We start from the raw sequence: 27,209 nt of genomic DNA on the forward strand, positions 1-27,209 counted from the left end.
TTTCTGACACCGATTTTGGTCCATTGACTTCTGATTTTAGTTTCATCTTGTTTTTAAATTGCAACCTTAGCACTGTGGGTGCTATCAGTAGCCTCTGTTTTCTTTGTACTACTCCAGTCTTTCTGCTTCTTTTCATATGCTTTCCATCAACATTCATTGCCATAGCTTATTGTAATGTTTTATACGCTTTTACCCACTTTCCACCAATTGAGCTCACAACTGGAGTAAGTCTAATAAAGCCTAATTATTATAACAGTGCCTACAATAAGAATAACTAGCTCTTGATATGGCTAGTGGAGTCTCTACCAGTTACTTTAACATGCTTCAGCTCAGACTCTCCTAGTGCTTTGGATCCTTAAATCTCAAGGTACTTCACAAAGATAAGTATCATTATCTCCATTTTACAATTGAGGAAAGTGAGGCACAAAAACGGGAAGTGATTGTCTCAAGCTCACACAGTAGGTCATCAGTACAGCCAGGAATAAAACCCATGTCTCCTGACTTCTAGTCCAGTGCAGTGTCCATTAGACCCTGCTGTCTTTGTTGCAATGCACCAGAAGGACACTTACTCAAAATTCAAAAAAGCCCAGAAGGTTACATATTGAAAACTTGGTGTAATTCAAAATTTGTGAGGGTAGCTTAATAGAGAGTACACAATATTGTTATAAGTATGGCTCAGTACTTTATCCATTTTCAAATGCCAGGATCATGACTCCATATGCTTGCCAAAGTTGCTTTCAGCCTCTGCCGTGAAGTCAGTTAGAACTGTCTGACAAAATTCATGTTTTTGCCAGATCTGGACCAAGTGAAACAGCTGCATGTTCTCATCACCATATGTGGTGTTTCTGGGACAGATTTCTATGCCTTTTATTAACCTAAATGCATCCGGTTTTATTAATTTCACTAGAATTAAAAAAAAATATCCTTGATGTATCCAGACTCCAGATGTCCCAAAGTGCAGTGATCTTACTTTGCATCTACTCCATGAGGGAGCCAGAATGAAGCGAGACCATGCAGGTGGACTTTTCAGTGCCCTGTACACTGAGGAGACACGGTCTGTGGTGGCTAATTTCATGGGATTTCAGAGAGGAGTTCTGTGGGTGGGCAGGCAAGAGCATAGCCAGTGGATTTGTGGACAACATGGATCCATATGCTGGAAACTCTGTGAGTTTGATGCTGATCTCACATTGGTTTTACATGAGTGTAAGTCCACTGACGTCAATAGGCCATGGCTGCTACTATAGCCAATAGATTGTAATGGTAAAAGCATCTGCAGACTAGCTGAAAGGGTGCCCAGCACTGTGGCTCCAACTTCAAGAGGAGTGGGGAAGAAAGAATTCCTGAACTGGCCCTTGTTTACTCAGGCTTTGTGACTTACCCACAATCTTAGGGCCAATGAGAAATCTAGTACATTGAAAAAAATTCAATAGCAGTTTTCCAGAGCTGTCTTAAAATTAATAGGCAGTTACAGAGGTTTCCAGGAACCAAGGTACAAAATGATAAGACTACTAAAGTATAAAGGGGTTCAAATACTTATTCCAGTAAAGGAATCAAAAGGCTTTACTGTTTACAAATCCTTTTTGTTTCTGTTAGTATTCACTGTCAGGGTTATAATGATTTTGAGTGAAGAAGCTGACAAAGGAGTAGTTACCCACCTCAGGCTTCCCGTTTTCTAAATACATTCTTCTGGGATAGAGTTAATACTCCAACTCTAGGTTAACAATACTCTAATAATTTCTCCTAGGAACCATTAGGCTTTCCTTTATTATTAATCCAGAAGTCCAGTTTCAAAGCATGATTTCACATCTTATCTTGAATAGCAGTAGTGATGACCATCTTGCATAGAGGGTCAACACACTAACCTATTAGTGGTCTTCAATCTGTAAATAATTAATACAATTACCAGTATGCAAGATCTTCTTTAAGACTGTTTTTCAGAAGTCAGACTCCACACAGCTGGAGGTTAGACATAATGAGAAATACTACCTGACATTTAGAATAACCCTCACAGTGATCTTTGGAAACCCAACACTCACAGTGTCAGGGGCAGGGTCACCAGGGTGGGCTGGGAAAGATAAACTAGCATTACCAGAAGAGTTCAAGGCATAAAAATTGGAAGGTGACAATAATAAACATGAGTTCTAAGCACTAATATTTGCCTGTTTTTCTATTACCTGTAGAAACTTAAGCTAAGTTTTCTCAACATGAAATTGAATGATTGCACCCTAGAAAATTTCCCAAAGCTTTTTTTTTTAAGCTTCATTTCCTTTATTCCCATGATTGATTGTTTCTCATTTTAGGACAGCTCTAATTTTCTTTTGATTATTTGTCATACATATTAATCTCTTTAATTTCTCCTGAGGAAACCACTAATAAATCCTCTTACCTCCAGCCTGGTAGGTATGGAGGATCCAAATAAGACAGCAATAGGTTCCAGAGAAAGATGCAGCAAATAGTCACACTCAGAGCAATGAGCTCATCTAAGCCTCTTTCAGATCAGGACCTCATAATACATAGTCATTGCTGAACTTGGATGTGCTGGTGTGCTGGATGACAGCACAATGAAGTGAACTAACGCCACCAGCCTGGCATTATTGCGAATTATTGAAATTATTCATAAATCAGAGATGGAAAAGGTTGCAGGTAATAAATCTGACTTTCAATAGAACATTGAAAGCCCAGAGCATGTTGCTGCTGAACAGTCTGACTGTTCATTGAACTGCTTTTGGCTAGTCAAAAAACAAAACAAGAATGTTTGAGCCACCAATATTACCAACCGTTCTGTCAAGCAGCTATAAATAATAAACCAGGGAAAGCAGCTTTAATGGTTAATAGGTTTCAAATAACAAAAATTACCGTTTTTTAGCTTTCACCGGCTTCATAATGGAGCCTCTACCTGTGACCCATGTCATGAAGGATTTTGAACACACTATAAAGCTTCCATTGTTGTATTGTAAAGCAGGTATTAACTTCTAGGGACTTTGTGACATTTCTTCATGCGCCATACATAAAGATTTTTAAGGTTACTTTTTAGACATTTATAAATCATGGAAATGTTAAAAATAGGTGTATTTTGTTGGGATTATGGAATTAGTAAAATAAAAAATCACAGCCATTATTCTTATGGATTACTGAAAGAGAATATTTCACCTAATGAAGCATGCATTGTTGACACTGAAAATATCACATTATCAGTGCATTGTTTTTAAAGAGGGGTATCTGGGAGATATTGTAACAGTACATGGATTGCAAGTCATGGGTACCAGGATTCAAGTGCTGAGCACCTTTGGCAGTTTGTTTATATATATAATATATAAGCCTTATGCTATTTGCTGCTATTTGTGAAGGCATGTTTATGTTCTTTCTGAAGCCCCACTGATGTATGAAAAGACTTCTTTCCCATTCACCCAACCACTGTATTCATTTGGGTACCAAACAGTTTATCTGGCAAGAGTACCAGACAATTTGAAGAACACAAAGGAGGCAGATGAGCACTTGAACGATCACTATATAAATAAATACTGAGGAAAAAATATTTTAATATATTTTAACCAAATTTCTGTCTTACCCTGAGGTTATCTCTCTCCCCTCCACTTGAAGGTAATGGCTTGATGGGCTGTTTTAATTATAATACAAATATTTTTACATCTCTAAAAAGAATTGTTTAAAAAAGGTGACCTCAGAAAAAGACTAGGCATTGCCTATGCAAACTTGAGAGGCTAGTACTTATGTCTCAGCACACATTACCAGTGATGCCATGGTAACACAGTCCACTACTGTGTAAATGTAAACTTCCTTACTAAACTGGATACAATTTATACAGTTTTGTACAGATGAATCTAAACTTTTTGCTACAGCTGTTTCTTAGTAAGCTCTTTCCATGGAGATATTACTTATAAAAATAAATGTTAATAATTAACTGACACAGAATTTATAATACAGCAGTCTCAAACCTCCTTTAGACCCCAGGGTATTACAATACTGTACATATGTGTTTATACAAAGAATGAAATATGTCAGAGAATGTGGCAAGAGGAAGGAACCGTGATACTTACTATTTTCCTAAAATTAAAATAGAGACTTCTTTCTGCTACTTTTACTGGAGAATATTCAGGAGCCATAAATATCTGTTTTATTTTAGACCATTGAATGATTTTATGGATTTATTGGTCACGAAAAGTACTAAACTGATGGCATTTCTGGCTGAAGTGCTTATATTTGCAGAACAGCTATAGTGTGGAGAGTGGTAGACTTTCCCAGACTGCCTTGCTAATACCCCCTAGTCCTAATTTAAAGGTACTGCCTATAACAGTGAGAGATATATGAATTTCTATACCTATTCCTTTAATAGCTTTCACGCTGAGATTATCAACAAAGGTACCAATTATTGTCAACTATAATGGTCCATTAGGAACTGGACTGAGACTACAAACCAATGTCTGTCATATATTTACCTAAGTTATAAACTATAATGGAGCATTAATGTAAGGAGAAGTTCATCTCCTTTTCCTCTGCAAAAACCACAGGGAGAGTCACCTCTCTTCTCCCTGGCTTGGGGAGCAGCTCTCACCCCTAGCTCCCACTCCTTGGATGATGGCAGAGAGAGTTCTCTGTCCCTTTCAATCTACTATAACCACTGTCTTTAGTGCATTAATGACAGAACCAAATAGGCCATCATTCATTTTACTTCCTGAACAACAGTTCCCCAAACTGAATATAATAAACATTATCCAAGGGACTTATTTTAAATTAAATAGCTGTCTCTCATTGTAGAAAGACACTGGAGTATTGAAGAAAGAGCAGTCAACTAACTTTACAGAGTAAGAGACATTGTTTAGATCAGTGGTTCTCAAACTTTTGTTCTGGTGACCCCTTTCACATAGTAAGCCTCTGAGTGCAACCCCCCCCCTTATAAATTAAAAACACTTTTAAATATATTTAACACCATTATAAATGCTGGAGGCAAAGCGGGGCTTGGGATGGAAGCTGACAGCTCGCGACCGCCCCCCATAACCGTATGACCCCCTGAGGGGTCCCGACCCCCAGTTTGAGAACTGCTGGTTTAGATTAAACAGTAACAAGTTCAGTTGGAAGCTTCTGATCAGTCAACAGCCAGACTCTGAGAGAAATTTAGCAGATTGAAGTGTGTACATCTGATGATATTCTGAACAGTCTCCATAATACCATTAATAAATTCTTACTACTTTGGATCATCCAAAAGAAGATAGGAGCAAGTGAACTTCAGGAGCTTAGAATAGATATCAAATCTGAATAGGTTTTGTAGCACTCTCTCTTAAACTTTGTGGTACCCCTAAAATGGGTGATTCAGAGAGCCAAGCTGACCTTTTCTTGAGTAAAGTGCTTGTGTCCTATACAAATCTCTTTCTGCTCAGTGTTTTCCCATAGAAATATCCCAGCAGAAAGAGAGCACCTGCCTTTTGTAGACAGACAAGAATTTGTTCTATCTTACAGTGCCTCATCGGGAACAAAAAACCAGCATGGGATAACAAAATTTTATTTGGTTATCCTCTTAATGAGTTTAATTGTTCCACAGAATTAACTGTTCTTGTCAATTAGCTTTAGAATTATCCTATCTTTTTTATTGTTTTGCATGTTGACCATTTGTCTTATATGATTATGATAGTTATTTACATATGTTTTCCTTCCCAATGTTTTTATTGATTAGGGTGTTTGACTAGACTAGAATGGAACTAAAGTATTAGTAAATAGGAGGACTAATCCCCTGAATTTAATTATCATTAGATTGTGGTATTTTTACAAGAGAAATATCTGATTTCCTCTCTCTATATATGAAAAATACATTGAGAGCATGCTGAACGACACACCTGTTGATGATTGTCTAGAGCCATGTGACCTGGCAAACTGTACAGCTGTAGACCCAGGTATGAACACAGATCCTCTGTGACTTGAAGTATGAAAGGCCATCCAGACGTTGTGGAATGGACGTGCTGTTGGACCTGGAACTAGTGAGTACTGGCCCACATCAGTTGGTGGGGGCATATGGTAGAGTACCAGCTGAATGGAAATATGGCATCATAGCATCCCTGAATAAGGGTATATGATCTCATACCAAGTCTGCCTACTATAGGCTGATCTTACTGCTATTGGTCCCTGGAAATGTCATCACTCACATTATGCTTTGCAGGATGCAGCCAGTCCTTAATGGACATCATCATCCACAGCAATCAGGTTTCACTGCTGAATGGTCAACAGTGGGCCCTGTCATTACCATCTGGCTTCTGGCTGAGCTGCACTGAGAATTTAACTGCCCACTTCACATAGCATATATGGACATTAAAGCAACTTTTGATTCAGTTGACAGGGCAGCACTTTGGATCTGACTGAAGGGAGCTGGTGTACCAGATGTACAGCTAAATGTGGTGCATGATCCTCACACTAGTACCATGTACTAGTGTGCATGTTGATTCATGGCTTTCGCCACATTTCTACAGAATCTCAGGTGTGCAACAGGAATGCATTAATTATTGTTAGATTGTGGTATTTTTACAAGAGAAATATTTGACCATTCTATCAAGCTAGCAACTGGATGTTATGACTTTCCGCTCACACAAGGAAACAAGGATGGTCAAGACGTTTTCTGAGCAAGACTATACTGATGCTGCTGCCTTGCTTGTGGAGAAGCCAGAGAATTTCAGCCCTGCCACTCAAGGTTTCCAAGGTACTACCCACACTATGGGGTTGACTGTCTCAGTGGTCCAGAATCTTGGAGCTGGGCCACCAGACCCGGTGCAGGGAGGTGGAGAATGTTGACAAGTTCATCTGCCTAGGCTGAAAACAGAGTTCAGTTTCAGCAAACCAGCTGTCCAATGACTAATAGGTCTCACCTCCACCATCCTGAAGTCTGAGTCTTGATTGTGGACACAAGTATGTCTCTGTGCTGAAACAATCCTGTCAAATCTGTGTACTGCCCGTATTTCCATATAGGTCAGAAACCTGGACTATCTTATCGAGGCATTCCATATGCCATAGTCTCACACATATCTGGCCTTCTGCCAGTCATTCACTACATTCAAAAGTGGCATGCTCTTCGGCCATGTCACCAGGATGGACAAAAAAACACCCCAGCACACTGTGCTCTTAAATTGGCCATCAATGTGAGAAGGGGAGAATGCCTTCTTCCTACCTGGTATCACCCCCATGGCCATCCCAGAGATTTGTGAATTCACAGAATTACACCAGATCTGGGAACTTCACTTTATGATGTCTGGTATGATGCCATCAACCGTAGTCACTCTGGCTGGTGCAGTGGTCCTCAGTAGACTACGTATGTTTGATGATGATATATGTATATTAGTAAATATACATACACACATACAATCAACATACCTTTTCTAATCCACAACAGTACCGTTTTTATCAACAATAAGCAATAGGGACCATATGGTATGCTCATTTACACAATGCCCCTTCCCACATAAGTCAGTGGTCTTTAAATCAAAACAAAATTTGTCCTTAGATCATTTGTAAATACTTGTTAAAATATATATTCTAAAACATTTTCTACAAGGGGCAGTTTGTTTAAATATAAAAATAAGCACATGTGGCAGCTTTACCAGATGTTTTGGAGATGAATGCATTAACTGAAATCATCAAAGTGATTGTCTTTGGTTACTCCTTAAGGCTTCACATTTTAACAAGCACTAAGGGAAATAGAATTATGTCTCCATGATCATTTTTCTCTGCTGGTCAGATCTCACAAAAAGTTACTCATTTTTGCTTGCACAACAACTTCTACAGATACAGGTATTGAGAGTTCTCATCCTACACATTTGAAGTGTGGTTATGGTAGGAAAATAGAGTATTTAAATTTGGAACATTCTTACTCAAAAGATCTGCTCACGGTGTGTATTCCAAGTAATATTTACTTATTTTTGTGGCCAAGCTAAGTCTTTACTACTTATTACTCCTGCTAACACCACTGAGCCAATGCAGCATGGGAGAGAGGGAGCTGTGTTCTGCTATGGCTCATGCAACATCAACAGAGTTGTTAACTAAGTTCTAATTGTAGAATTTTCATTATAGGTGATGATGTGCAAATAATTATATCTGATATTCAGATGCAAAGCCGAGTTAAGGAGCTGGAAGTGTAAAAAAATCAATTTTTTTCTTTGTAAATTAAACAAATGTAATTCAAAAGTCAGTGAGAGAGAATAAACATTTTAAAGTGTAACTCTGGTACAGATTACATTGTGGCATTCAATTTTTATTGTCTTTCAATGTATATATAAACATGTATTTTATAAATGGTGTGTGTGTGTGTATATAACTGGGTTAGGAACGGGGGTATTGTAAAATGGGATCTTATTCTAAGTGTTCTTGGTGAGATGAGAAGCAACCCTTCTGTCACTGCCCCTGGTGTTACCCAGAGGTACAAGCTAGGAGGTGTGGTTCCCTGTCTGTGGGCAAGAGTGAGACACTAGTATCTCCAGGGGACTTCCTTCCCCATATCTATCTACTGAGGCTACACCAGCAGGGTCTTGCCTACTGGGTCCCCAGAACACTCTGGGATTGGGTTTAAGGCTGCAACCCAATTACCATCCCTCTTGAGGGACATTGCAACTACTCATGAGACCCCAGGACTGAGCCTGAACACTGGAAATTATGGTGAGTGAGCTTTCAAATCACCTCACCCCACCTCGGTTCTTCTCTGTCTCTCCTTACCCTAGCACACACATAGGCCAGGACCTGAGCCAAGGCTTCCTATTTGGCCTGGCTGCTTGACCAATTAGACTGACTTGGGGTGGTGGCTACTGCTTCCCAAAGGCCCTGGTCAGGAGCTCATTGATTGACCAGAGGCTGTGGCAATCCCAGGATCCTGACTCCTCTTTGGTTCTTCCCCTTTCTCCTGGTATGGGGAGAGGGCCAACCAAAAAAAAACCCCATAAAGTTTTACTAAGGGGCCAACAGTCCCCTTACATTTGCCTGTGCTTTTCACAACTGCATCCTTGATGACAAATTCACTTTTGTTTGGCAAAACCTGTCCCAACAGTCTGATTGTCACATCAAGGCATCCAAGCACCAGGATTCCTAGTCTGTTAGCTGCTGTCAACCTTACAAAACCCATATCCATATCTAGTGCATACGATCCCAAAAGTGTTGGTTGAAATGAGCCTGGCTCATGATGGAACCAGTGCCCAATTAATAAAGGGAAGGAACTCCACATTTATCTTGTAGTTCCATGACCAGACAGTTGCCAAACATCATATCCTTAAACTCTTTGTCAGGGTCATTCTCCAATAAAGTTTCTTGCCCTACAGCAGCCATCTTGACCTCCCATGGTGGGTTGTGTTATTTTAGACAGAGGAGTGTTGGAGGGAGCCTCCCCTTGAGGACCTTTGCCTGGACACTCCAGGGCTCCTGGCTCCTCACAGAAATAAGAGATGTACCTTCCTTGTTCATCCATGTATCACTCTATCACTTCGACATGGGAGCTCTCTCCTTTGACTTCACTGTCCTACTGCTCTGTGCTGTTATGAGTTGGACTAATTGCTTCTGTTGTGTGGCAAGGAGCTGAACAGCCTCATTCAAATTCTCCAGACTTAGACCTTTCTGGCCACTTTTGGAGTTGGTGGAGAGAACCAGGGTTCTAGCACAATTTTAGCTGCTGGGGCTAGGCACACCTGCTTCCTCTTCCACCCATTTCACAATAGAGTAATAGAAATGGGATGAAATGTAATGGTGCAAAGTGCAAGGTCATGCATTTAGGGACTAACAAGAAGAATTTTTCCTATAAGCTGGAGGCTTGTCAGTTGGAAGTGACAGAGTAAAAGAAAGACCTGGGTGTAGGGGTTGATCACAAGATGACTATAAACTGTCAATGTGATGTGGCCATAAAAAAGACTAATGCAGTCCTAGGATGCGTCAGACGAAGTATTTTCAGTAGGGATAGGGAAGTGTTAATACCATTATACAAGGCACGGGTGAGACCTCATTTGGAATACTGTGTGCAATTCTGGTCTACCATGTTTAAGAAAAATGAATTAAAACTGGTACAGGTGCAGAGAAGAGATAGTAGGATGATCTGAGTAATGGAAAACTACCTTATGAGAGGAGCTTGGCTTATTTAGCCTTACCAAAAAACAGTTGAGGGAAGATATGATTGTTTTCTATAAATACATCAGAGGAATAAATACCAGGGAGAGAGAGGAATTATTTAAGTTAAGCACCAATGTGGATACAAGAACAAACTGATATAATCTGGCCATTAAAGCTCAAAATTAGACAAAGGTTTCTAACCATCAGAGGAGTCAAGTTATGGAACAGCCTTGCAAGGGGATCAGTGGTGGTAAAAAAAACCTAACTGGCTTCAAGGCTGATCTGGATAACTTCATGGAGGGGATGGTATGATGGGACTGCCTACAGTGACATGTGGCCCATTGGCGACTGCCAGTATCAAAAATCTCCAATGGCCAGAGACCGGACACCAGATGGAGAAGGCTTGAGTTACCTTGGAAAGAGTTCTCCATAATATCTGTCTGATCGGTCTTGCCCACATGCTCAAGGTCTAACTGATCACCATATTTGGAGTCAGGAAGGGATTTTCCCCTGGGTCAGTTTGGCAGAGACCTGGGGGGGTTTTCACCTTCCTCTGCAGCATGGGGCACAGGTCGCTTGCAGGTTTAAACTAGTGTAAATGGTGAATTATCTGTGACTTGCAGTCTTTAAACCATTATTTGATGACTTCAGTAACTCAGCCAGAGGTTATGGGGTCTATTACAGGAGTGAGTGGGTGAGATTCTGTGGCCTGAAATGTGCAGGAGGTCAGGCTAGATATCACAATGGTCCCTTCTGACCTTAAAGTCTATGATAACGACTTGCATCAGTCATGTGTACGTTAAATCCAGATTTTCTTTATTCTTCTGCTTCATCTCCTTTCTTAAAAGGCTATCATAGAAGCTGCTCCTTTAGTAGGACCTCTGGTTGTGGAACAGTGGTTGGCTCTCTTCGTTCAGCCACACTCATCCTCTCTTTTAAGTCATAGGTGAATGCCCTAAGAGACTTGCCAGGACCTTGCTTTTGCTCATAAAACTCCTTCAGCCTCGTGTCCACATAAACCTGTGTCAACCCCAGAAATATTTTTTGGATTTTGTTCTCCTTGCTGGAGATACATAATTTGACAGTACTGTGTGCTTGCCCCAAAATATATTGCTTGGCTAACTCGACCTGATCCTCTGCTGGGACTTGCAAAATCCTCATGGCATCTCTGGTGTCAGCCACCCACCCTTCCACTTTGACATCTCCTGGTTTGTTGGGATGTCCGGTGAAAACGGGGACTGCAAGGTGTTGAGGTATATACAGTATAGCTGTCTGTATAAACTTCTTCTCGATAACAGTTCTGGCCAGGGACTGGGCATCTCTCTTCTCCTCTCAGGCCTGTTGCAAGAACCAGGCCTGCTCTTGGTACCTGGATTCCTGCTCTTCCAGCTTTTCTGGAGCTTTTTTAACATATACCACCACTCCTCATTGATATTGAGCAACTAGCCAAAACTTACGCTTCTCTGCAGACTAATTAAGGATCCAGCCCTATCTTGTTCATGCTGCCAAAATGTAATGGGGTAAGAAATAAGAGTAGGGGGCAAGTTTTGGGGTGTTGGCAACTTCCCAAAGTTCCCTGGTCTGCAGCTCTCTGATTGGCCAGAGGCCCTGTCATTCCCAGAGTCCTGACTCCTCTTAAGCCCTTCCCCTTTCTCCTGGGCTGGGGAGAGAGCTAATAAAAAAAACCATGAAGTTTTAGTGAGGGGTCAACAGTCCCTTCATATATATCTTATTATTTTTTATTTTTATTATTATTATTTTATTTTTATCTATATAATATAAAGCGATTCTTGTACTGCTGGTAAATTTACCCCTTATTCATTTTAGTAAATATATTTTCACAGCAAGAAAGATGTTGGTATTCTGCCATCTCAAAAGGGCTAATGACTCCACATAGGCTATAGCAGTGTGTAAATAACAGGTTGGATAAAAATCAGTGATCTAAAAAAAATCAGATTTTTTTATTTAAATCTGATTTTTTTGATAAAATGCTTTTTGAGGAAAAAACCTATCTAAAGATAGTTTTAATTAAGATACATTATAGCTCAAAGATATCTCATCCTGGAATAGGGATTATAAATGCTAATGCTCAGGGGCGGCTCTAGACATTTCGCCAGAGGGTCCGCAGGTCCGCCTGCGGGAGGTCCACCGAAGCCGCGGGACCAGCGGACCCTCCGCAGGCATGCCGCGGAAGGCTGCCTGCATGCCACCCTCCCGGCGACCGGCAGAGCGCCCCCCGCGGCATGCTGCCCCAAGCACGCGCTTGGCGTGCTGGGGCCTGGAGCCGCCCCTGCTAATGCTATAGTTGGAGACAATATATTAGTGTCATGTTTAAGAAAAGTTTTGTAAATGAGTTCCAATAGTTCATGGATTAGGGAGCCAATCTTATGGGGTTCCAGGGGCTTCTGTATAGATTATTTAGGTTAATCTTTCTATCTACCCAATGGGACTCAGTGCTCAGTCTAAAAGATACCATCAGAGATGCTTAGTTTTGCAGTTCTCAAACTATGGATTTGTGTCTCCAGAGATAACATGCTTTTTAACAGCAAAAAATAAATAAATAAATAAATAAATATTATATAGAGGTGAGAAATAACAGACCTCAACCCTATTGTCCCTCTGCAAATTTGTGTACACAAAGTCAGTCCCTTACATCTCTCTAAAAGTGCAAAGTTTCAAAAAGTTCAATGAATAGAAGATTGTTGGGGGCGGAATAGATCTGGACAAGGAGAAGAAGTCTGGAGATAAATGTGAGAAGGGAGGAACAGGCAGTAGAAACAAAAGTGAAACTGTTTGAGCAGCATATTCCAGAAGTCTTGAGGTCTTTCTGAGTGTAGCCTTCATTGATTTGAGATCTACCACACCATTCTCTCACTAGATGGGAAAACCTATAATGGCAGCAGGCCGTAAAAGAGACCCAGTTTGGGCATAAGAACCATTCAAGAAATATGTTTGCTGATGATGTTTTAAAGAAAATCACACCAGTGAACTGGTGGAAGTCATTTAAGCACTTGGATTGAGAGACTGTTGAAGTGATAATCTCACTTTTAACAGCAGTAGCTTCTTCAACCGGGGTAGAAAGAATATTTTCTTCCTTTGAACTAACTCATTCCAAATTGAGAAATCATTTGGGACCTGAAAAAGCAAGAAAGCTTGTTTTTCTTTTCAAGATTATGAACAAACAGGAAAATGAAGGTGAAGATGACTCAGTTAGCTACAGAAGCCAAGTTTTTCTTGTTGACCTGGCTGACATAGTTGATTTAATTTTTGGGGTTTTTTAAATACTTATTTAACTATTTTAGTTAAAAACAATTTTAACAAAAACAACCTGATTTTAAAAAACTTGAATGTTTAACTAAATTAAAAAATTCATATGCTTGTTTTATTAAAATATATGTTTGCTGTTGAAGAAAAAAAATCCAGAATATGTAACGTTGTTTTAATTAAATAAAACAATTTAAATGTCTGTCTGGTGATTTTTCTCCTCCTAATACAGAATGGCAAGAAAATCCTCCAAATATAATGATTAACCTGTTGAATTGGAGATATTTCACCTCCCAATGACTTCATAAATATCTGCTTCAATTACCTTTGGTAAACGAAATAACCAAACAATCATTCATTTTATGATATAGCTGTAAATTATAACAACCAACAAGAATGCTCTTTTATGTAGAAATCCATGATTAAATCAAGTCTTCCTGACTAGTGATTCAAACCCTGATTTAAATCAAATCCACCCTGGTAAATAATGTTTATAAAGGCCCAATTCTGATTTCAGAAACATGTGTGAATGCTGCCATTCACTTCGTATTTTATCATCATTGCCAGGCTAAGTTTACTTGAAAGAAGGGAAAATAGCCATCTTTCCCTTTTGCAATTCTATTACAGTTTTCTAATTTACATTCCTCTCCACAAACACACGCAAACTTCAAGCCTTCTGCATTAAAGATATGGGCATACCCACAACCACTGATACATACAAGCATCCATGGCTGTTCACTTCATTTAAATAAATATTGATCCAGTTTCAAAACCTACTTGTAGCAGTACAGGACTGAGGAATTATGAAAGAAAATGAGAGCACTTGATACTTACATACCAACACCTAGATTACAATACATTACAGTTTTATTTTGTATACTGCCTTTCATGCAGACTGTTTTCAGAAACACTACAGAGGTAAATAGTACAAGGCAGTATATAGCACCATGGCTATTTATCACACTGCCACAGGAACAAATTAAGAGGCTTGAATATACTTGTAAGTAGGGGAGAAGTTCATGCACACCACTTACAGCCCCCCAAAATAGACTTTGCACAGGGAACTAGCATAGCTGTTAAGGAAATAGAATCCTTCCCTTGTCTGAAAGTTAGGACATCTGTGCAGCCTAGCTGTGGCTCCTATGTGGCATAATAAATATATGTTTATTAATTTAAACATGCTACAAGTTTTCAACTTTTTTCCATCCTGACATTACAGACCATCTTGTACTTCATTGCAGTATCAGATGTACCCATTCCAGCTGACTGACTTTTTATAGAGCCCCCGGTCAGCTCAGGTGACACCCATCCCATCTTGGATTTTGCGACCATTGCATCCATGTAGTTCATAGAACTATTGACTAGGCCTTAGCCTTTTCCTGGCCCACCCACAATGCCCCACTGCACTGTGGAATTTGGATCCATGCCACAGAGAGGCTTGCCAAATCCCTACTGTGTTGCCTTTCTGCTTCCCAACCCATGCATACAACAGAACTGCAGGGAGGGTTCTGCAGGATTTCATCTTAAGTTCTGTTTTACAGTGTCCTTTTTTGACTGTGGACTGCTGTGCTTGTATACAAAAACAACACAGTGATAGTTCTCTTACAAAGGGGTACAATTAGCAGTGCACAGGTTTATATTTGATAAAATCTTTAATCTTATTCACACATAAATTACCTTATCGCTTGAACTAGGCTTTATGTTCCTGATCTCTAATCAGTTGTCACTTGCAGCAATTGACATGTCGGCTGCATCTGGTATATCAGGATTTTTTTTTTAAGCTTACACAAGCTGTTTTTCAGGATGAACTGGGCAATTTTCTTCATAAATATTAATCCTTTCTGTGCTCAAAATTGTGCTTGTTAGCAAAATGCTAATAATGCTCATCCACATTTGTAATAAAACAATTTTGAAGACTGAGAAGTAACATTCGGAGAGATCTCAAAGAACCCATTAATTACAATGTGCTGAATACTCGAGGGAAACGTTGAGTTTGAGAAATCTCCAGAAAGCTAGTTTTAGATTCAAGACCAAGTCCAATTGTGCCACATAAACTTTTCTCAAGGACTAAACAGATATGTATCTGCTTGTGCTTTGCTTGGCTCTTAGCCAAAAATCACGATTTCATACGCCTGAATGTAATTCATTTCTGAGCAGCTGTAGTATGCATTAGTAGTATGCATTATGAAGACTTTGGTGTGGTAGTTGTTTCTTTGAGCTTCAAAACATACTACAGCTTTTCAGTTAATGTTTCTAACCTGAAGGTGTCCATTTTTGGCTTAAAAACATACTTCAGTGTAATATCAGATATGTTTTTGCTTATCATAAGATAATTTTCTGTGCCATCTGAATTGGAAACATTTTTCCTCATGTCATGAAATTGAATCAGAAGAGGAATTTCTGTTCATTGTGTGATGTTCAGATTAATTGATTAGGTGAATATTTCCTCTTCTTGGCTTCAACATGTCATTCAAACCAAATTTTCTTTTAATGAGATAATTTTAAACGTCTGTGCCAATTGCATTCAATTACAAGTACTATGGTCTACTGTCAATCTGAAATTAAATGCAGATGTAATATGCTGCTAGCAATGGATGCATTTTATGTTCACTTTACTCACATAAGCTTCAGCAAGACTTCTGTGTAAGGTTAAGCAGGATCTGCCTGTAAATGTTCAGCAACATTTAGCATGAACCCATGTTTACCGTTCACTATTATATGTTACACAGATGGAAACACAGAGGTGCACTCTTTATGCAACATCAAAAGTGTCCAAAATTAATTACAGAACGCATACACAAAGCTATGGCCCCTAACCCAATGCCATATTGGATATGAATAAAAGAGAATAAATAATGTGGGAGAGGAATAGCAGCAGCAGCAGAGACTATAAGGGTTAAAGGAATAAGCTTACCCTGATTCCAGTTTGTTGCTATATGTGCAGGTCTTGCTGGTATGCCGTTTTATTGTTATTTATACACATTGGTAAACAACGGAGATAATTTTAACAGCTGAGGTTGGGAGAAACTAGATGGGATTCATATGGGTGTTGGATGGGTGTTCTGAACACACTATCGGTAAATAGTAATAATGCTACTGTTGCTTTATTGCCATTTTACTATTAGGGTTAATTTCTAGGGCCTTATCATGACTAAGATTTCAGATGTGAGGTTGTTATGCTAGCTAACAGGTTTTCAAAATCTAGTATAAAGGAGGCACATTGCCTTTAATATGTGTGCTAAATTACTCAAGTTAAAGCATGAGGAGTGGCACAGCATTGGTTTTAGCTCAAACAGTTTAGCATGTGTTAAAGACAGTGTGCCTTGTCTATACTAGACTCAGAAAATGTGTTAGTTAGCACATTGGCTTCATAACTAGGCAAGGCCTGTGAGTCTCTTTTAATTAAATAAAATACACATTGTTTTCAACTTTTAGTTCCTGATTCAGCAAAACACTTCAGCACGTGTTTAATTTTAAGCATGTGAGTAGTTCCTTTGGCTTCAATAAGACTACTCATGTACTTGAATGTAAGTATGTGCTTAAGTGCTATACTGAATCAGGATCATAGTTTTGAGAGCAGTCATGAAAAAAATTGTGCAATGTGTCAGTTGCAAGATTAGTAAAGGAAGTAAAAACCATACTCCTGTTTCCTTTGTTTGTGTGTTGGTTTTTTTGAAGAAAGGTTCACACCATGAAGAAGTGAGAAAAATTGTGTACAATTTCATGTACAAATCTCCAGTGTTCATTCTCAATCCCATCTTTCATCCACACAGAAATGAATTCTTCTGAAGATGATCAGGGCGGGTAACAGCCAGGGAAATCACTTAGCATCACTGCTCTCAGTCACCACCTTGTTATTTGGTGCATTTCACTTGAAAACCATACTGTTCTGGATAGTGTTATCTTAAAAATTAAAGATGACTAAAGCTTTTACAATTAAAAATATGCATGTTAAATAAAAATGTGCTGCAGACTGTTGAAGGCTTGCAGAAAAATGTAGGCACATTGGATAATAATATTATTATAATATAGTACCACCCATAGAGGTGATAATATAATTAATATTATAATAATATAATAATACCACCCATAGAGGCGAGTCTTCACGTACGTACTTTAAATAATCAGATAGCTATTGGAGCTCAGGGAGGAATCATCTTTTGTATTTGACCTAAAATGAACGAACAACAATTAAGTAAAGTCAAAACAAAGTAAAATATTTTTTTTAATTGTTCCAAAAAAATGTAATAATTTTTTTTGTTGAAATGGGCTCTCAGTGTGATGCCGTGGCCAGGGCTAAAGCAGCCCTCAGAGATATAAACAGGAGAAGTGAACAGGAATAGGGAGATGATTTTACTCTGTATAGAGCATTGGTGAGACTGATAATTGAATACTGCATCTGGTTCTGGTGCCCACGTTTAAAAATAATGTTATAAAATGGGAAAAGGCTCAGAAAAGGCAGAGACAAAAATTGTTGGAAAGCTGTATTATTGGACTGTGGTCCTGAAGTGATGGGATGGTCCCGGAAGTTACGAATTGGTCACTTCTGCCCCGGGCCCTGCACCTCCCTAGAGTTGGCCCTGGTCTTGAGGCCTGGAATTGTTTGTCTTTAGCTTTAGCTTGAGTCAAACCCAATGTGTTGGACTCAATAACTCGGTAACATTCTATAGCCTGTGTTAGGTGATCAGATGACACAACCTAATGGTCCTTCTAGCCTTAAACTCTATGAATCCTTTAGGAATTGAAGGGGTTTTCTAATATAAATTCTGGGTCAAGTGTGATGCCCTGGTTTATGCTGCATCTCCACAATGATGCATGGGCCAAGAATTGGCCCCATATGTGTATTTCTGCTGTTTAGGTTGTAAGATCTATTTCTCTAGGGACACTATTATGCACGATTCTCAGTCCGGGTCTTTGCTCCTTACTGCAGTATTAGCAGAACTCCCTTAATTCTTACGGGTTTTGACCCTTGAAGGCAGAGGTAGCAGGATGGCATGTAACCCAGGCTCAACATCAGCCATTGCACATCAAATTCTGTTGAGCAGAAATGCTGCTTTCTGAAAGCTCCAGTCAGTTCCTTCTTGACCATGGTCAGCAAAGGAGCTCCTCTCAAAGGTTGAGCCTAGTAGCTAATTAATCTTTAGAACCCCCTTGTGAGCTAGATGTGTATTGTTATCCCATTTTACAGATGGGGATGATGAGACAGAGAAGTTAAATATCTTGCCTAAAGCCACACAGCAAGTAAGTGGCAGAGTCAGGATTAGAATGCGTAAATCTTGACTCCCAGTCCTTTGCTAACATCTTTGTAGGTGTCAGTCTAGGTTATTATATGGCTCCCATTAACATGGCATCTAAGCATATGCTACCAGCAAAGAGAGATTCACAGAAAAGATGTAGAACTGGGAAATTATTTTATAACATTGTCTTTTGGGGCATCTTGTCAACCTTTGGTCTTTTTGCTTTCACTTTGGCAGCTCCATCAAGGAAGGATTCCTTTCTCAACAGCCCCGATGTCACTGATATTGCACCAAGTAGAAAACGGAGACAAAGGATACAAAAACCTGTTGGAGTGGAACCTAAGGTGGCTACATATGAGACCCAGCTACCGGCAAAGGAAAAGTAAGGGAGTTTTGAAAGTTTATTCAAGTAATGATATAACATTGTGTCTGACTGTCTCTCTCTCTCTCTGAGTGATAGAGGTTTCCTTTTTAATTGCATTCATTGCAAGCACTTGGTGCAGTCATTTACACCTGTGCAAAATGCGTGTAAAATTGCTGCCATTCTGACTTGGTAAACTTTTATACCCATTTTGCTCAAGTATAAATGACTACACAAGAAGCAAGGTAGTGAAGAATCAGGCCCGAGGTCTTATTAAGTTTGATGAACCTTCAGAGTCAAACTTGCAGGAAGCCATTGAAAGAAAGGCATTCACTTGGTCAAGCAAACAAAAATAAACCTAAAATTTAATCTATGAATTACCATAGTTCCATGAAAGCAAAAAAGAATGTGTTAGTAATAAGGATTAAATTAAGGTGAGAGACACAGACTAACTGGCACCACAGGAAACAGTAGCCATTAGTACTGTATTTATAGTATCACATGTTTAAGAGGGATGAATGCACTGGATCAGATAAGAACCAGCAGTAACTAAAACTTTTTTTTCAAATGATCCAAAATTTTTCAAACATTTTTAAAAAATTGTTTATTTTCATGTGTCTTTACTTCCTGGTTTCTCTCTATTTCCCATCTCTTATTCCTAGACTCCTAGCTGGAAAATGTCTTTGGGAGGCATGTGGGCATCCCCTAACACCTTTTTTTACCCACGCAAATGGCAGATTTCTGCAGGAGTCATCACAGGGGCTTCTTTCACGTTCAGCTCTCTCTCCTTGATGGTAACATCATATGACAAACAGGCATAACAGCAGGGCTCAGAACTCTTCCGTCCTGGTAGGAAGAAATTGAGATAACTAGTGGTGATTCTGAAACAAAGGAAAATTAAAATGAATAGAATTTTTAATAGGCCAAGCATGGTTTGCAACTCATGCTGATCTTTCTTTGACAAAGTGATGATTACTGCAAAAATAATTCATGCTTTAAGATAATATTTCTAATTTTGCAATATAAACAGTTAACAAAGTTTTTATGTTTCCTTAAATATTGATACTGACTTGTGGAAATATTTTCATATGATCATTGAGGGTGAAATTATATATGGTACTTACCTCAGGGCTTTTGAAAATGATTGGAGTTGTTTGCTTCAAAAACTGGTCTTCTTTCATGATCTGTGGTAAATTAGTTTTGAAAATATTAATTTTCTTCTTTCATGTGTGATATTTAATAAATAATAAACTGTCTAAACAGATATAGAAACAAATACATTACAAAGACATTTCCTATTATTAAAGAGAATTTGCTATTTTAAATTACCCAGCAAATGTCCTATCTTGATGTAGAGAACTATGGCTTGATGCCAAAAAGCTTGTTTAAAATTAGAATCCTATTTTATTAGGGAAAAAATATTATTTTCAACAGCCATATTAATCAAAGCCAAATTCTGCTGTTCTGTTCTTTTGAAGTTCTGAGCCTATAAATTGATAATTTTGGTGGCCAGTTGTATGTAGTTGTGGTAGCTACAGTCAGTGTGACATTGTAACAGGCTGGCTGTGTTTGCCTGAAACACCCCTCCCTGTTGGCAGGTGTTGATCCTACTGGGAAAAGTTGAAGTGGTTCTAGTGACTCCCTGAGGCAGGTGACTGGATATAAAGAATGGGGGAAGAGTAGTTCTCTGGGGCAGAGAGTATCTAGGGTTTGGGCTGAGCAGTCCTGAAGGGAGGAAAGCTTGAAAAGCCAAGCCTGGGGAGAAGGTTTGAGATGATTATGTTATTTATTCTTAATTCTTTAGTTAATAACTACAAATATAAGACAGGGAAAAATTTTGGATGTTACATACAGTGCATACTGTGTTTGTAGAACAAGTTAGGATAGACATCTGGTCTTTGATTTCCACGAGCCTGTGTGAGTTCTTGGCTATCGCATGATGAGCAATGTTCCAATTCATTCCTTACTAACATCTGCCTGTCAATCCTTTATTATCTTTTACAATCCCAGCTGAATGTAGCTCAGCAATCTAGGACACATAGTACCTGCATATATATAGTGCAACTGTTTTGCAGTAGAGGTTGCAGCATTTTTTGATATGTGGCATGTCTGCCAGTAGTGTGAAAGGTATACCTGATCATGACATTTCCACATGCTTATTTTTGAACCCAAAGTGACTATCACAAATCCACATGATCTCCCTTGATGCTAGACTATGTATGTGAATCCCTAACTTAACTGAAAATCAGATGTTTTAAATCATGTAGCCGGGTTACTATGTTTCTATATTACCTTTATATCTGGTGAGGTACAAGAACAAAACTGTAATAATATAATTTCCATTCTATTGAGAAGCTTTTCCTTGCTGTCACTGCTGACTAGTTCTGGTTTCTTTGAACTTTATTTTGAGTCTTCATAAGGTTGCTGACTGAATGGTCAGTCAGCTTGCTCAGGTAATAATTTAATTTCTCTTCCATGTGTCAAATGTAGATGTGAAAACTTAGATTTGATATAATTATCCAGCTTCCCAGTATAACTCATTATCCATTATCTATTATTGTTAAACTTCTTCACCATTTGTAATTTATACTCACTACAGGCTTGACCCTGCATCGTGCTAAGCATCTTTTGAGGCTTCATATGGTACTTACCTGATGATACTTGGCATCTTGTAGGAATATAACCAAAACTGGCAACAAATCTTTATTTCAGACTTTGCCATGGGAATGTTTTATTTCTGCAATAAAACCCTTTTTAAAAATAATTGCCTCCAAATTCCATCACCTTTTGGAGATGCACCCTCATAAACATGGAAGATGTTCAGGTTTTGGGAGGATAACATAACATTAGGAGAGCAAATGTTTGGCATAGAGACTGTGATGTCATCCTCAAATGCATGACGACTCCTAACTTCACAGAGCTAAAAGATTTTGGCACTATGTTATATGGGTAAATGTTTTAATTTGTTTTCCCATCCATCCCAATCCTTTAATACCCCCAGTACACTAAAACTTATTTAGTGCTCTTTTCCATTTACAAGTTTTGATGATCACATCAATGCATGTTTCATGTTTCTCAGCCAATTAACGAGTAGATACATGCCACACCAAGTGCTTTGTATTGCCTCTGAATTTTCATAATATAGGACAGTTGGTCCAGGAAAGATCCCAAATCAAAATAAAAAAACACATGTTGAGTGACTGAGTAAGGGAAAAGATAAAAAGATATTTGTGATATGATGAGATAACTGGCTCTGTGGAGGAGGGAAAAGCAGTGGACGTGTTACTCCTTGACTTTAGCAAAGCTTTTGATATGGTCTCCCACAGTATTCTTGCCATCAAGTTAAAGGAGTATGGGCTGATGAATGGACTATAAGGTGGATCGAAAGCTGGTTAGATCATCAGGCTCAGCGGGTAGTGATCAATGGCTCCATGTCTGATTGGCAGCCGGTATCAAGCTTAGTGCCCCAAGGTTCAGTCCTGGGGCCGGTTTTGTTCAATATCTTCATTAATGATCTGGAGGATGGCATGGATTGCACCCTCAGCAAGTTTGCAGATGACACTAAACTGGGAGGAGTGGTAGATATGCTGAAGGGTAGGGATAGGATACAGAGGGACCTAGACAAATTAGAGAATAGGGCCAAAAGAAATCTGATGAAGTTCAACAAAGCACAGAAGAATCCCATGCACTGCTACAGACTAGGGACTAAATAGCTAGGCAGCGGTTCTACAGAAAAGGACCTAGGAGTTACAGTGAATGAGAAGCTGAATATGAGTCAACAGTGTGCTCTTGTTGCCAAGAAGGCTAATGGCATTTTAGGCTGTATAAATAAGAGTATTGCCAGCAGATCAAGGGATGTGATCATTCCCCTCTATTCGGCATTGGTGAGGCCTCATCTGGAATACTGTGTCCAGTTTTGGGCCCCACACTACAAGAAGGATGTGGAAAAATTGGAAAGAGTCCAGTGGAGGGCAACAAAAATTATTAGGGGGCTGAAGCACATGACTTATGAGGCGAGGCTGAGGGAACTGGAATTGTTTAGTCTGCAGAAGGGAAGAATGAGGGGGGATTTGATAGCTGCTTTCAACTACCTGAAAGGGGGTTCCAAAGAAGATGGCTCTAGACTGTTCTCAGTGGTACCAGAAGAGAAAACAATGGTCTGAAGTTGCAGTGGGGGAGGTTTAGGTTGGATATTAGGAAAAACTTTTTGACTAGGAGGGTGGTGAAGCACTGGAATGGGTTAGCTAGGGTGGTGGTGGAATCTCCTTCCTTAGAGGTTTTTAAGGTCAGGCTTGACAAAGCCCTGGCTGGGATGATTTAGTTGGGGATTTGTCCTGCTTTGAGCAGGGGGTTGGACTAGATGACCTCCTGAGGTCCCTTCCAACCTTGATATTCTATGATTCCATGACTCCACGTTTATCATTAATCAAAGAGCAGGTTTTTTTCATTCTAGCTCCTCTGCTCAATCCATTATTTTTCTTCCTTTATGAATATAAGAAGCAAACAAAAACAGCCAAAAAAGAGTTGATCTTGGTTCTTCTTTATTCATATAAAAAACTTCTGATTACAGTGACTTCAGAATGCAAGCCATGAAATAATATTTCAGAATTGGTTTAAATGGATGCAGAAATTTAAAAATATTTTCTACATTAAAATAACCCAAATCTCAAAAAACTTTAGAAATATAGCAGTGAAGCGACAGTAACCATTAAGTTTTTCTCCACATTGAGGCCATGTCTACACTAGCGAGCTTACAGTGACACAGCTGTACCGATGCAGCTGTCCTGCTGTAAGATCTCTCATGTAGTCGCTCTATGCCAACAGGAGAGAGCTCGCCCATCAACATAATTAAACCATCCCCAATGAGTGGTGATAGCTATGTCGGCAGGAGAAGCTCTCACACCAACATAACGCTGTCCACACTGGCACTTCTGTTGGTGTAAATTACGTTGACCAGGGGGGATAATTTTTTTTCACACCCCATAGCGACATAAGTTATTCTGAGAAAAGTGGCTGGCATTATGGGGAGGCAAGCAGGGCGATTGCCAGGGCCTCATGCCCCAGGAGGCCCTGTGAAGCTGAATTGCTCGGGTTTTGGCTTGGATGTTAGATCTTGAAAGGTGTGTTGCGGGGATGGGTGGGCGGTATTGATCATTGTAGCAGTTAAGATTTGTCAACATGGTTTTGCATCTGTTTTTCTGGCAGGTTCTGGTGCCATTTTGTGTTGTTGTGTCCTGGTCTGTGGGGAGCTTGCTTCTGATGATGGGCGTGGTGAGGTTGGGGAATTGTTGGAAGGCAAGAAGAGGAGGTTCAGGAATGATTTCTTTCAGTGTGTGGTCCCCATGAGTTTGGGTTGTAATTGTTTACTGATACCTTGTATGGGTTCCAGAGTTAGGTGGTAGGTGACAACTAGGAGTGTGCTATCAGAGGGGTTTTTTTTCCTGTATTGAATCAGGTTCTCTCAGGATATTTGCATGGCCCATTCCATGATGCGATCTACTCTGATGGAGTGTCCTTGTTTGGTGAAGGAGGTTTTAAGTGTGTTAAGGTATTTATCCTGGACATTCTCCCCAGAGCATATTCTCTGGTATCCGAGGGCCTGGCTGTAGATAACAGATTTCTTGGTGTGTTTGGGGTGGTTACTGAATCTGTGAAGGTGAGTATGGTGATCCGTGGGTTTCTTGTACGTAGTTGTCTATAGGGTTGCATTGTTGAAGCTGACTGTGGTGTCCATGAAGTTGATTCTGGTGCAGGAGTGCTCTAGAGAGTGATAGATGGATGATGATTGTCGAAGTTGTGGTGGAAATCTATGAGGGAGTTTAGGGCCTCTGTCCAGAGGATGAAAACATCATTGATGTATCTTAGGTATATCATTGCTTTTGTGGTGTTTTTGTCCAGAAATCCTTCCTCATTGTGGCCCATGAAGAGGTGGACATATTTGAGAGCCATTCTGGTATCTATGGCAGTTGCCATGGTTTGCACAAAGTGTTTGTTGTTGAATGTAAAATTGTTATGGGTGAAGATGAAATGGATGAGTTTGATGATGTGTTTGGAATGGATATCTGAGTGTTGTCCATTGTCTTGTAGCTTTTGAGGCAGGCAGCAATGTCATCATGAGGAATGTTGATGTAGAGCAGTGGTTCCCAAACTGGGGTTCACAAAATGTTACAGGGGGTTCTCAGGAAAAAAATCCCTAATGGTGGACAGAGCTGTTCCTAGGGACCCCGGGCAGCATGGGGCCAGCAGCCTAGAGCCCGTGGACTTCCAGGAGCTAAGCAGATCAAAGCAAGCATCTCTATAACACTGAGGAGATTTAAACTTCAAGACTCCTTATAAGAAATGGAAAGGGAGGTGGATATTTTTCGCTGTTTTTAAAATTAAATAGGCAGCTAGCATTGTTTTTTAAATTATTATGAAGAACAAGTTTAAGCTTTGTTGTAACGAGTGTTGTTTGCCTGGACTACTCAAGACCTGAATGCTTGTGTAGGATGAACTCTTTGAATTGGCTTTTTAAATACCTTTATGATGTTTCAAATCTGATACTCCTTGATGAAACATAGGAGCCTTGTCTTATAACAGGCTTATTCAAAGTGATACAAGCTACGAAAGTAAGATCTTGGAAGTGTGTTGCCATTTTCATAATGTAATAAAAATGTTGTAATGATAAATAATAATTAATAATAAATAGTGGGTAATAAGCATGTCATAAAAACAATTTTTATATTTCCAAGATCACTGCTTTTATAATTTATACTCAGGTAAAGGAGAAAATCCCTGGAAATATTCATTTTTAGGAGGGGGTTCATAAGACTTGACATTTTAGTGACAGAGGTTCACAGGTTGTTAAAGTTTGGGAACCACTGATGTATAGGGAGGTGACATCCATGGTGGCAAGCATGGTGTGGTGAAGGAGGTTGTTAATGTTGCAGAATTTCTGGAGGAAATCAGCTGTGCCCTGGAGGAAGCTGGTCCGTTGTGTGGTGAATGGTTTGAGGATGGTTTCTATGAGTCCTGATATTCCTCCAGTAAGTGCTGCGATCAGTTATCATAGATTTCCACCACAACTTCAACCATCCATCAAAATCTCTCTAGAACACTTCTGTGCCAGAATCAACAAACAGTGAAAGCCTATCAACAACTATATACAAGAAACCACCGGATCACCACTCTTATCTTCACAGCCTATGCACCTAACTCAGGCTTTGTTAATCACAGTGTAGTCCCATTATTTTCTAGACATCTTAAAGTTAGGTCTTCCAACAATCAGTGTCACAATGCATAAGTCCCTTTCTGGAGCTAACCCATAGAGACTAATTTACTCTGTGTCACACAATGAGTCAGAGTCAGGAAAAAGAATCCTGTTTCTTGACAAAATGTTAACTGTGTTTTTGGAAGCATCACAAATTGGAGTATGATATTTTGTACAATCTGTACTGCAACAATCTAATCCAAAAGCAAAATTTCAAAGAATTTCTGGACAAAAACACCACAAACATGGAGCTCATTTCTGACTCAATGGGAGTACTTGCCTGATTAAAGTTACTCATGCAAGTAATTGTTTGCAAGGTCAGGCATATAGTTTGTGTCATGGTATCTAAAAATGAGCCTTTCCCCTTCACATCATCTTTTCTTCTTGTACCTTTCAAAAGAGTTTTAAACCTTAGATAGGCAGGTATCATTTTGAGTTCTACATTTCTGTTAAAAAAGTTGCTTAGTTTTATATGAAAATGTGAGTAGCTAGACAGCCTTCTTTTGATAATCTGTTGCTCCTTTAAAACACTGAGAGCCTGTGGTGTGTCAGGAATCCTCTTGGGACTGTCTCTCTGCATTTATTTAATTTATAGCTTGCGGTTCACATTTTTAAAGTTCTAACACAAGGTTTATTTAAAATGTGGTTTGCCACCACCAGTGATTCAGGTAGCAAAAGCATAGGTTTATCTTGGAACTCAGCTTTCTCAGAGGGGCATGCAGACGTCAGTATTACTGTCTCATGCATGAAGTAATACTTTCCAATAAAAGTGTAACCACGTGAAATTAGATTCCAGTTTAAATGATACCATAACCTATCATGACCCAATGAGAGTATAAAGTTTATACCACAGTCACACTTTTGTAAAAAAAATCGATCTTATTTTCTTTTGAAATTACATGTTAACATGTCAGTTTTCTGTACTTTAAATGTATTTATTTAATATAATTGGAAAGAGAACTTGTACAGTCCTGCATAGTGTGACAAAGTGCTACAGTTACTGGTACCTCACCCAGGGTTC

At 39.3% G+C, this 27,209-nt stretch overlaps 1 protein-coding gene across 6 annotated transcripts in view; it reads left to right on the forward strand.

Annotated features, from left to right (window-relative positions):
• XRCC4 (X-ray repair cross complementing 4) overlaps positions 1–27,209 on the forward strand; it is a 283,845-nt gene that overhangs the window by 175,386 nt on the left and 81,250 nt on the right. For 5 of the 6 annotated variants that reach the window (XM_045020686.1, XM_045020685.1, XM_045020683.1 and 2 more), the window contains one exon: positions 18,816–18,960. In XM_045020686.1, the coding sequence (XP_044876621.1) occupies positions 18,816–18,960 (145 nt within the window). Of the gene's footprint in view, positions 1–18,815; positions 18,965–27,209 lie in introns of those variants that run through there. The other variant, XM_045020687.1, reaches the window with a different exon arrangement.

Source organism: Mauremys mutica, chromosome 6 (genome assembly GCF_020497125.1).
Source record: "Mauremys mutica isolate MM-2020 ecotype Southern chromosome 6, ASM2049712v1, whole genome shotgun sequence".
In the NCBI taxonomy this organism is placed as follows: Eukaryota; Metazoa; Chordata; order Testudines; family Geoemydidae; genus Mauremys; species Mauremys mutica.